Source organism: Aquarana catesbeiana, linkage group LG01 (assembly GCF_042186555.1).
Source record: "Aquarana catesbeiana isolate 2022-GZ linkage group LG01, ASM4218655v1, whole genome shotgun sequence".
NCBI classification, from domain to species: domain Eukaryota; kingdom Metazoa; phylum Chordata; class Amphibia; order Anura; family Ranidae; genus Aquarana; species Aquarana catesbeiana.
Window position 1 is genome coordinate 951187134 of NC_133324.1, and position 12808 is coordinate 951199941.

The 12808-nt window shown below is 43.0% G+C and overlaps 2 protein-coding genes across 2 annotated transcripts; one reads left to right on the forward strand and one right to left on the reverse strand.

The window, feature by feature from the left end:
* Window positions 1–2681: 2681 nt before the first annotated feature.
* LOC141128340 (gamma-crystallin-3-like) lies at window positions 2682–3728 on the forward strand (the record flags this gene model as incomplete). The annotated part of the gene is made up of 2 exons (XM_073615586.1): window positions 2682–2939; window positions 3456–3728. Coding segments are annotated over 2 exons (531 nt in total), but the record flags the coding sequence as incomplete, so codon positions are not given.
* Window positions 3729–10403: 6675 nt separating this feature from the next.
* Window positions 10404–12143, reverse strand: LOC141126420 (gamma-crystallin-3-like). The gene is made up of 3 exons (XM_073612367.1): window positions 12097–12143; window positions 11308–11550; window positions 10404–10707 (listed from the first exon to the last, which is right to left on the reverse strand). Exons 1-3 carry the CDS (start codon window positions 12103–12105, stop codon window positions 10432–10434), a joined length of 528 nt encoding a protein of 175 aa, XP_073468468.1. The 5' UTR covers window positions 12106–12143; the 3' UTR covers window positions 10404–10431.
* Window positions 12144–12808: the final 665 nt, after the last annotated feature.

A 12808-nucleotide genomic window follows, 5' to 3' on the forward strand; every position in this document is an offset into this window, starting at 1 on the left:
GAAAGTGGGATGTGGATGGGGGGGGTGCACAGGTAAGCAGCTGCGGAAGAAGGCTGAACTCTGCACTCTGTGTGTAGTGCTCCGCTGAACTTTGCACTGTGTGTGTAGTGCACACACACTGGAACGCTGCACTCTGTGTGCAACATCCCCCGAACTCTGCACTCTGTAATTAATGCACTCAGGGCATTTAATGCCACTTTAAGACCCTTACACTGTTAGTGAAATTTGACCACACCCACTATTTGATGCGGTTTAAAGGGTGTGCATACAGGGGCGAAGGTTGGTTTTGGGGGGGTTGTAGTCGAGTTCCTGCACCTATTTTCTGAGAAAAAAAGCCCTGTGTATTGTCATAGTGTCTCCCAGTGTTAGTTTTCCCGCAGCCCGCTCTAAAGAGCTGACTGGGGCAGACTGGCGCTGGTTGAGATCAGTCTGGTAGTGAAAAGCTTCTTGGGGATGCAGAGAAGTGTTTGCAGAGTGGGGATATGTCCGCCAGCGAAGGGCCCCTGTGCGGTGCACAGAACGAACATCTGAGGGGGAAGTGTTCGCTCTCCAAAGACATTATTGGTTTAGGGGATGTACGCTCGTGTGTCTCTGTGTGATCAGCACATAGCGGGACCGTAGCGTGCACCTGCAGATAATCTCCCATCCACAGGAACGGTAGTATAATCCGGGTATTGTTTGTTCTCTGAACAACGCAGAATAAGGATTCACGCCAACGCTAAAAACGGAAGCCTTTAAATTGTTATGGTCGGGGAGAGCGTCCGTGATTTCAAGCCATGCGGCTTCCTCTGTCTTACTGGAGAGCATGGCTTCCAGGTACAGGGGGTGGGAAATCTTACACACTGCCCCCGCCCAGACACGCCCATAAGACTCCCCTAGTCATTGTTCATTGGTTGTTGTATAACCCCTCCTGTTTGAAGGAATGCCTGTGCTTGATTGGTCGATTGTGAAACCACCAGGCTCTATTGTTATATGAATAAAGATTGCTCCCAGGATCAGGGCAGTTGTTCGAGTGATGGACCTAAGAATGTAAGAGGACGGTGACTATGTCAGTTTACTTGTGGAAATGTGGGAGAAAGGGGTTGATTAAGATGCATTATACCAAAAGGCTAAAAGGGTGCTTCTTAGCGCAGGTGAGATGGATTACGCGTATCGTATAGTGTAATTTCCAAACAACAGGCCAAAGGAGGTGAATGTAAAGGAGCACCCGAAATGCAGTAGTTGTGGAATAAAACCACTTTATTTGGAGTAAGTAGAATATAGCCAACGCGTTTCGGGGGACAAAAGACTCCCCCTTCCTCAGGGCTGCTGGTTAAATATGGATCCCTTTAGGGTCTGTCTGGCACCTGACTGTCAGCTTAGGCTTGAGAGGCTGCCTCTCAAGCCTCCGCTATGGGAGCGACCACCTGGCCGCACCCTGAGGTAGCAGCCCACACCCATAACAGGGTTTACCATCATGTGACCTCAGAGGGGGCGGGGTCACCTGATTGTGTCAGCGGGTGGCCCCGCCCTTGCCTATATAAGAGCTGTCAAAGTGAAAAGACAGCAGTTGCCGAGAGGCCTCCCCTCGAGGCGGGGCTTTTTCATTTTTTTTCTTTTTCTATTTTTTAGGTCCATCGGGAGGCGTGATTGACGATGGATTTACATCATGGGACGCTTTTTTTTTTCTCTTTTAACCGCTTCCTGACCGCCTCAGGCAGATATTTCGCAGCAGAAGGGCACGTACAGGCAGATTATTGTACCTGTATGTTACCCTTTAAGAGGTGGCTCGCGAGCGTGCGCGCGGGAGCTCCGTGACCGTGATCGCGGGTCCTGCGGACTCGATGTCCGCGGGCATATCCGCGATTGTCTTGCGGTGAGGAAGAACGGGGAGATGCTAATGTAAACAAGCATTTCCTCGTTCTGCCTAATGACACTGACACTGATCACAGCTCCCTGTAATCGGGAGCGGTGATCAGTAATGTGTCACACACAGCTCCTCCCCCCCACAGTTAGAATCACTCCCTAGGACACACTTAACCCCTACTGCGCCACCTAGTGGTTAACCCCTTCACTGCCAGTGACATTTTTACAGTAATTAATGCAATTTTTTAGCATTAATCGCTGTATTAATGCCAATGGTTCCAAAAATGTGTCAAAATTGTCCGATGTGTCCACCCTAATGTTGCAGTCACGATAAAAATCACTGATCGCTGCCATTACTAGTAAAAAACTATCAATAAAAATGCCATAAAACTATCCCCTATTTTGTAGACGCTATAACTTTTGCGCAAACCAATCAATAAACGCTTATTGCGTTTGTTTTACCAAAAATTTGTAGACGAATACGTATCAGCCTAAACCGAGGAAAAAAATGTTTTTTTTATATATTTTTTGGGGATATTTATTATAGCAAAATGTAAAAAATAATGTGTTTTTTTTTCAAAATTGTCGCTATTTTTTTGTTTATAGCGCAAAAAATAAAAACCACAGAGGTGATCAAATACCACCAAAAGAAAGCTCTATTTGTGGGGAAAAAAGGACAGCGTTGCACGACTGCGCAATTGTCAGTTAAAGCGACGCAGTGCCGAACTGCAAAAAGTGCTCTGGTCAGGAAGGGGGTAAATCCTTCCCGGGACTGAAGTGGTTAATAAATAACCAAGAAGCAGAATTCCTTTTGAAGCTCAAAATAACATTTCTGCCCTCTTATTCCTCAGATCATCTTCTACGAGGACAGGAACTTCCAGGGTCGCTCCCACGAGTGTAGCTCTGAATGTTCAGATCTGTCCTCAAACTTCAGACGCTGCAACTCCATCCGTGTGGAGAGTGGGAACTGGATCCTGTATGAGCTCCCCAACTACAGAGGGCACCAGTACTTCCTCCATAGAGGGGCGTATCCTGACTTTCAGCAGTGGATGGGCTACAATGACTCCATTAGATCTGGTCGTCTGAGTCCCCAGGTAATAACACAGAGATTGACATTGTCAAGAACTCTAAAATAGATCTAGAACACTTCTAAGCTTTTTATTACGTTAATATATTTCAGTATGGATTAAGGAGTAAAATCATCTCGATGACTGAAATCCACACACATTGTTCAAACTACACAAATGAAAGCACATACACTAAGGGAAGAACTGGGATTGGAGGTATGGGGCAGTTTACCAATCAAGTCAGTACCAATGGGATATCTTGAGCTAGTGGTCCTGAGTAACGTTACTTCACCATTTAGAGTAGACATTGATAATAGCGGGACACGCAGTCAGTATTCATATCTGCACTCACCACACGTGTCCTTGAGTTCAAGGACAGCAATAAAGATGTGGGAGGCACTGAATTATTCCCTAGTTCAAAAATCCAAAACTCTGCTTAAAATGATCTGTTTGGTGTTTCAGTATACAGTTTGACCACTTTGCCTCTGTTATTAATACTCTTTTTTTTTTTTTGTTTTATTATGGTGTAACCTATTTTAATAGCACGAAGGATCATTCAGAATCAGGGTCTACGAGAAAGAAGACTTTAGAGGTCAGATGATGGAATTCACTGAGGATTGTCCTCATGTCTATGAGAGATTTCGCTATCATGACATCTACTCTGCCCATGTCCAAGATGGCTGCTGGATGTTCTATGAGGAGCCCAACTACAAGGGACGTCAGTATTACCTGAAACCTGGAGAGTACAGGAGATACAGCGACTGGGGAGCCACAAGCCCCAGAATTGGGTCCTACAGACGTCTCCAACATTTTTAGGTTATAGTAAGGTGACTTTCCTACAATAAACTTGTGAAAAAATAATGAGGTGTGTTCATTTTATGTATGTAATTATTCAACTTACTGCCATAAAGAAGAATTCTAATAAGCAAGGAAGACCTGAAAACCTTTGGCTTGGGGAACAAATCAAGAAAATGTACCATGGGGCCGCTTTGATTGGTGGACATGGTGAAAGGTGAGTGTTATTAAAGGACATATATATATATTATTGTATATATTACAATAATATTATAGTATATTATAGTATATTGGGACACAACATTTCAAAACTTCAGCATCAGACCCCTTTGTGGATTGGCATTCATTCACATGACATCTCAGAGCTTTTAAGGAGCTTCAGAGACTCCTATATGGCAGATGCTATAGTACTGGCCCAGAGAGAACAAGTGTCCAGTTCTCTTCTGTTAATAAGTAAAGTGAAGTAATACACATGCAATACATCACAGGTCCCTCTCTGTTAAGGAGCGTGTCTATGGGAAAGTTTTACCACTCTACCAGAAGCACATTTGTGAGACACTGATGTTGAACGAGAAGGCTGGGCTCGCAGTCTCCACTCTAATTCATCCCAAAGGTGTTCTATAGGGTTTATGTCAGGACACTGTGCAGGTCAGTCAAGTTCCTCCACCACAAGCTCCCTCATCCATGTCTTTATGGACCTTGCTTTGTGCACTGGTACGCAGTCATGTTGGAACAGGAAGGGGCCATCCCCAAACTGTTCCCACAAAGTTGGGAGCATGAAATTGTCCAAAATCTCTTAGTATGCTGACGTCTTAGTTCCCTTCACTGGAACTAAAGGGCCAAGCCCAACCCCTGAAAAACAACCTCACACCATAATCTCCCCTCCACCAAATGATTTGGACCAGTGCACCAAGCAAGGTCCATAAAGACATGGATGAGTGAGTTTGGGGTGGAGGATTTTGACTGGCCTGCACAGATTGAGGTCCTGACCTCAACCCGATAGAACACCTTTGGGATGAATTAGAGCTGAGACTGCGAGCCAGGCCTTTTCGTCAAACATCAGTGCCTGACCTCACAAATGCACTTCTGGAAGAATGGTCAAACATTCCCATAGATACACTCCTAAACCTTGTGGACAGCCTTCCCAGAAGAGTTGAAGCTGTTATAGCTGAAAAGGGTGGGCCAACTCAATATTGAACCCTACGGACTAATGCCCCGTACACACGGTCGGACTTTGTTCGGACATTCCGACAACAAAATCCTAGGATTTTTTCCGACGGATGTTGGCTCAAACTTGTCTTGCATACACACGGTCACACAAAGTTGTCGGAAAATCTGATCGTTCTGAACGCGGTGACGTAAAACACGTACGTCGGGACTATAAACGGGGCAGTGGCCAATAGCTTTCATCTCTTTATTTATTCTGAGCATGCTTGGCACTTTGTCTGTCGGATTTGTGTACACACGATCGGAATTTCCGACAACGGATTTTGTTGTCGGAAAATTTTATCTCCTGCTCTCCAACTTTGTGTGTCGGAAAATCCGATGGAAAATGTCCGATGGAGCCCACATACGATCGGAATTTCCGACAACGATCCGACCGTGTGTACGGGGCATTACACTGGACTGCTATTAAAGTTCATGTGCGTGTAAAGGCAAGTGTCCCAATACTTTTGACAAAATAGTGTACACATAGATAACAAATACTTTACTGTTGTTAACCACTTCCCGCCCATCCCATAGCAGATGACGGCCGGGCGGTGGTTTAGTTATCCTGACTGGGCGTCATATGACGTCCAGCAGGATAACATGCCACCGCGCGCCCGCGGGGGCGCGCATCGCGGTGATCGGTGGATCGGTGTGTCAGTCTACGGCGGAGGCTCTTTACCATGTGATCAGCCGTGTCCAATCACGGCTGATCACGATGTCAACAGGAAGAGCCGTTGATCGGCTCTTCCTCACTCGCGTCTGACAGACGCGAGTAGAGGAGAGCCGATCCGCGGCTCTCCTGGCAGGGGGGGTCTGCACTGATTGTTTATCAGCGCAGCCCCCTCTCAGATCACCACACTGGACCACCAGGGATCGCCACTAGGACCACCAGGGAAGGGGCAACATGTGGATGGCCAGGTATGTACCCCATGGCCATCCACATGTGCCCAGTGTGCCCAGTCAGTGCCCAATCTGTGCCAATCAGTGCCCACAAATGGGCACTGATTGACACCATTATGTTGCAGTGATGCCCAGCAATGCCACCCTTACGGGCATCAGTGCAAACAATCAGTGTCATCAGTGCCACCCATCAGTGTCCATCGGTGCCACCTGTCAGTGCCCATCCGTGCCCATCAGTGCCCACCTATCAGTGCCCATCCGTGCCCATCTGTGCCAACTATCAGTGCCACCCATAACTACCCATCAATGCCACCCATAAGTACCCATCAATGCCACCTATGAGTGCCCATCAATGCCGCCTATGATTACCCATCGGTGCCACCTATGAGTGCCCACCAGTGCCACATACCAGTGCCACCTATCAGTGCCCATCAGTGCCACCTATCAGTGCCCATCAGTACCGTCTATCAGTGCCCATCATCAGTGCCCGTCAGTGCCACCTCATCAGTGCCACCTCATTGGTGCCACCTCATCGGTGCCCATCAGTGCCGCCGTGTCATTGAAGAAGAAAATCTTACTTATTTACAAAAATTTTTAACAGAAACAAAAAAACTTGTTTTTTCTCAAAATTTTCGGTCTTTTTTTATTTGTTGCCCAAAAAATAAAAACTGCAGAGGTGATCAAATACCACCAAAAGAAAGCTCTATTTGTGGGAACAAAATGATAAAAAATTTGTTTGGGTACAGTGTAGCATGACCGCGCAATTGTCATTCAAATTGCGACAGTGCTGAAAGCTGAAAATTGGCCTGGGCGGGAAGGTGTCTAAGTGCCTGGTATTGAAGTGGTTAAGCAACAAACACTGGGGGTCATTTACTATAGTACAGCGGTGCTAATTATCGCTAATTACCTCGAATTAGCGCTAATCGCAGTAATTAGCGCTAAAACAGTATTCACTATATCGCTGGTAAAAAAATACTCCCAAAATTGAATTTACTATAGTTCCCTGAAACCAAATAGCGCCCAAACCCTTACTCTGCTAAAACCTGGAGAATTGCACATGGAAATAATGTTTAGAACATGATATAATTGCCTAAATGGTACTGAAATATGCGGTATATTATTTAAAGACATAAGAAAGACAAGCAGCGCCAGATCTAAGTGCAGCAATGAGTTAACATGCTAGATAAGATCAGATTCGGCGACAGGGTCCAAATATGAGCCTCCGGATGGCGTTGCAGGATCTTTCTCAAGGGCGCCCGGTGGTCTCCTGTGTCCCGTGCTTGAGGCTGCAGAGCGCACAAGGAGGACGTCAGTTGGAGAGTTCCAGGTGTGTTGATGCTGTGATGTGCACACATTTGGAGCATGCATGCTCCTTCATCAGGCATGAGATGCCTGATGAAGGAGCATCAGATGCCTGATGAAGGAGCATGCATGCTCAATGCGTGCACGTCACAGTATCATCACACCGCGACCTGGAACTCTCCAACTGACGTCCTCCTCGTGTGCTCTGCAGCCTCAAGCCCGGGACCCGAAAACCACCGGCGCCGCCAAGAAAGATCCTGCAATGCCATCCGGAGGCTCACATTTGGACCCTGTCGCCGAATGTGATCTAAGATGTGCCTGGTTTCACTTTGTTTTTAGTAAGTGCATTACTTTTCATTAAAACATGTTAACTCATTGCTGCACTTAGATCTGGCGCTGCTTATCTTTCTTATGCTTTTTGCCGGAGGTTCTTCTACCCTTCAGCACGCTGCTTTCTCAGTGCCAGCTACACCCCCTGTGGTAAACCACCCAGGCTACAGACCCCCACCAAATATATCCCTATCAGAAATCCTCCTTATATCAGTTCTAATTTAATATTGACTTTCTGATTTCCGACTTGGACTACATGTTCAGATCTCAGACAATTTCTACCCTTCCCCCATCCCACGGATGACATAACCTTGTATGGTCCAAATACCTTAGCGCAACAATTTTGTGTGTTTTCTCATTATATTATTTAAAGATAATCTGCTTTTAAACTGCGTGAAAAAGTGATTTCTACACTGAAATATCTTAAGTCTGAGAAGAGATAAATTCCCCGTGTTTGTATAACTAGGTGCCAACACAACTGAGCATGCTCAGCAAATAGCTCTCATTTTAGCTCTTATTTTGGTTCGGTATTCCCCTGTGGGGAATTCCCATGCTGTTTTTATCAATGAACTTTTATGTGTATTGTTGGACCGGCAATTCATTAATAGCCGCGAGTAGTTTTAAATGACTTTTTTTCCTTTGAAATGTCATCTTGCTGTCAGACTGTTCTAAACACGGGAAACATGCGCCCCTTTACAGGCATACTATAGACACCCCCCAGGTACAAAATTTAAAGGAATATTACACTTTTATTGTTTCACTTTAAGCATTATTAAAATCACTGCTCCCAAAAAAACGGCCGTTTTGAAAACTTTTTTTGCATTGATCTATGTCCCCTGGGGCAGGACCCAAGTCCCCAAACACTTTTTATGACAATAACTTGCAAATAAGCCTTTAAAATTAGCACTTTTGATTATTCATGTTCGTGTTCCATAGACTTTAACGGTGTTCGCGTGTTCGAACAAATTTTTTGCCTGTTCGCATGTTGTGGTGCGAACCGAACAGGGGGGTGTTCGGCTCATCCCTAATGAGCGCTGAGTTAAAGAGCATTTTTTGGAAGTGAAAATCGGTGCTATTATAGTCCAATGCAAGTTTTAGCCATTGATTCTAATGGTACAATTGTAACTTTCCCAAATAAATGCTTTTAATGTTGAGATGAAATGTATATTTCTCTGAAATAAATTTTCCTTTGCAACATTGTTGCGTCTACTTCAAATATTTTGTTTTTAAGAATGCTAGAATGTGGAATGTTTTGATAAAATATTTTTTTCCTCTGTCACTTATACTCTCCATCTCACAACAATCTTTACCCAAACTCACACAGGTGTCTTTACAATCCACAAACAATACCATTGCTGATGGAAATTTAAAATGAGTCACAATTTTTTGTGCTTTTTATTATTTCCAAATAATTATAATTTGAGCTAAAAAAATGTGATATGTGTACCAATATCAGAAATCAAAATGTAATTCCCCAAAATTTGAGGGTAACATCACTATTCTACACTCACCCACAAAGAACCAGCAAATATCCCAGAATAAATCAAGAATAACTCTTGAGTAATGTAATTCCATCACCTGTATGTCCAAAGAAATGCAGTATTTATGTGTAGGAAAATCTCAAATGTGGCAGCTCTGTGGGTTAGAGGTTAGAGGTTAGAGGTTAGAACTTCTGCTTAGCATCCCTGAGTGTCTGGGTTCAAATCCCAAACATGCCGCTTCATGTAGAGAAGTTGTCTCATCTCCCAGGTACTAAAACTATCTCTAAATGTAGTATTTATGTGTTGGAGGGTTCCACCACCATTGTAAATCTTGCCAGATACACTATCTAGCCAAAGGTATTGGGACGTCTGCCTTTACACACTCATGAACTTTAATGGCAGCCCAGTCTTAGTCCGTAGGGTTAAAAATTGATTTGGCCCACCCTTTGCAGCTAGAACAGTTTCTGGGAAGGCTAGGAAGGCTGTCCATAAAGTATAGTGTGTCTATGACCATTCTTCCAGAAGTGCATTTGTGAGGCCAGGCACTGATGTTGGATGAGAAGGCCTGGCTCGCAGTCTCTGCTATAATTCAGCCAAAAGGTGTTCTATCGGGTTGAGGTCAGGACTCTGTGCAGGCCTGTCAAGTTCCTCCACCCCAAACTCACTCATTGATGTCTTTATGGACCTTGATTTGTGCACTGGTGCGCAGTCATGTTGGAACAGGAAGGGGCCCTCCCCAAACTGTTCCCACAAAGTTAGGAGCATGAAATTGTCCAAAATGTCTGACGCCTTAAGAGTTTCCTTCACTGTAACTAAGGGGCCAAGCCCAACCTCTGAAAAACAACCCCACACCATAACCCCTCCTCCACCAAATGATTTGGACCAGTGCACAAAGCAAGGTCCATAAAGACATGGATGAGTGAGTTTGGGGTGGAGGAACTTCACTGGACTGCACAGAATCCTGACCTCAACCCGATAGAACACATTTGGGATGAATTAGAGGGGAGAATGCGAGCCAGGCCTTCACATCCAACATCAGTGCCTGACCTCACAAATGCGCTTCTGGAAGAATGGTCAAACATTCCCATAGACACACTCCTAAACCTTGTGGACAGCCTTCCCAGAATAGTTGAAGCTGTTATAGCTGCAAAGGGTGGGCCAACTCATTATGGAACCCTACAGACTAAGACTGGGATGCCATTAAAGTTCATGTGTGTGTAAAAGCAGGTGTCCCAATACTTTTGGTAATATAGTGTATATAAGCAACTAACTTATTCTACATGGAATAAATAAATACATGATTTTATGATGGAGTGCGACTCTCATCCAGTTTATACAATATATTTTCATATAGATGATCGTGTCTCTGTCTCTGGTTGTATGGGTTGCTGCATTTTACAAATTCTCATTGAAAATCAACATTGCATAAATGAAAAACAAACAGAAAAAATGTCTTTATGAAGTTTATTGTCGAGCAGAAAACTTAAAAAGGTTTTAAACATTTAATAGGAATGATGGAGACGTCTGAAGGACCCAATTCTGGGGCTTGTGGCTCCCCAGTCGGTGTATCTCCTGTACTCTCCAGGTCTCAGGTAATACTGACGTCCCTTGTAGTTGGGCTCCTCATAGAACATCCAGTAGCCGTCATGTACATGGACAGAGTGGATGTCATTGTAGCGGAATTTCTCATAGACATGAGGGCAATCCTCGGTGAACTCCATCATCTGACCTTTGAAGTCTTCTCTCTCATAAATCCTGATTCTAAAGGAACCTTGGTGCTAAAGAAGAAAACAAAACTTGAGATTAACCAAGCAGTCAAACATCAACACTACCAATTGAAACATAATGCAAGCATGCCTTAGCTTTGTACAGAGTGTAGGAGAGAAAGGAAATTGTCAGGTGTTCTCGCACTCTCACAGGTGTTCTCTCACTCTCAGTTTTTTTCTCTTGCCTCCACTGTCTATATATATATATATATATATATATATATTCACACACTTATATATATATTTCCACACTTTTTTTTAACTCTTTTCAAGAACAAAGTATATCACTTTTCTACATATTCCCCTTCCTTTGCGATTCATTTTTCCCATTGTCGTACCATTTTAAAGCCATCAGCAAGACTCCTCTCCCTCATTATTTCTAGCGAAAATATAAAAGTCTGGACAATTTTTGAGGACCCCTCGTATGTATTATTTATTTATTTAATTATTTTTAGACATTTTTGGACTGTGTTTTTTTTGGCATGTCTTAAGATTTACAGTGTAAGATGGATCACAGGCCTCATCAAGAACCTAATCTGACTACACAAGAAATTTGTCTCATGGCTAGGGGCAGCGGTATGCTTTAATTCCCATTGTACTGCATTGTATTACCTGAGGACTCAGACGACAAGACTTAATGGAGTCATTATAGCCCATCCATTGCTGGAAGTCAGGATACTCTCCTCTATGGAGGAAGTACTGGTGTCCTCTGTAGTTGGGGAGCTCATACAGGATCCAGTTCCCACTTTCCACACGGATGGAGTTGCAGCGACTGAAGTATGAGGACAGGTCGGGGCATTCAGAGCTACACTCGTAGGAGCGACCCTGGAAGTTCCTGTCCTCGTAGAAGATGATCTAATGGAATAAAAGGGGTAGACATTTAGTCGTGTAAGCCATGAAATGAATTTTACTTCTTGATTATCTAATAAATGGATGGAATGTTCCACACTCAATACATACAGTGCCTTGCAAAAGTATTCACCCCCTTGGCGTTTTACCTATTTTGTTACATTACAGCCTTTAGTTCAATGTTTTTGTTTAATCTAAATGATATTTGATGGATCAGAACACAATAGTCTAAGTTGGTGAAGTAAAATTAGAAAAATATATACATAAAACAATTTTTCAGAAATAAAAAAGTGATAATTGCCATGTGTGTATGTATTCACCCCCCTTTGTTATGAAGCCCATAAAAAGCTCTGGTGCAACCAATTACCTTCAGAAGTCACATAATTAGTGAAATGATGTCCACCTGTGTGCAATCTAAGTGTCACATGATCTGTCATTACATATAAACACCTTTTTGAAAGGCCCCAGAGGCTGCAACACCTAATAAAAGATTGTAAACAAAAAATACTTAATCCCCCCCCCCCCCAAAAAAAAATGTTTTTATAAACTCACCTTTCCCATTTTGCTTGATTCGTCACCGTGCTGCTATTCGTTTGCACCAGTAACTGCTGGGATGTCTATGGCCCTTATATACGTCCTTTACTGCTTACACACTCACATGCTGACATTGTGCTTTGTGTGGAGTATGAATGGCCTTTTCCCCTTTACTGTGTTGAACGTTGCTTGGTTTCTTTCTATAACTATTGTTTGAATCTTTCTGGGTGCATCAGCATTCATATGTACCCACCTGAACAGAGACGAGCTATACAAACATATCTAAAGGGGTTACAATGTATATAGATATAGATATATATCTATATACAGTATATATATATATATATATATATATATATATATATATATATATATATATATATTTATTTATTTTATTTTTTTATGTACTGTATGTAATGCATGTTAACCACTTCAGATCTCACATCTGATCAGCCCCATGGATCAGAGCATTTCTGCTATGGGCCTGTTTTATTTATTACTCTTTCATTACTTAAGATAGCAAAGATAACATAAATAATCATATGTAACATACAGTATATGTATATTATATATAGCATATATAGTTATACAAAGATAAAATATCCAATACAGATAACATATATTAAAGAAAAACATAAGATAACATATATGTTTTTTTTAGGACAAACAAGACATCCTTTTGGTGATACTGTCTTGAAAATATTTACATTTTTTTGCAATCCTTAGACAA

Excerpts from the sequence above, each read along its gene's own strand:
- LOC141126420 (XM_073612367.1), bottom strand. Across the intron at positions 10,708-11,307 it reads CTTGTCGTCTGAGTCCTCAG|CACCAAGGTTCCTTTAGAAT; the intron begins GTAATACAATGC and ends TTTCTTCTTTAG.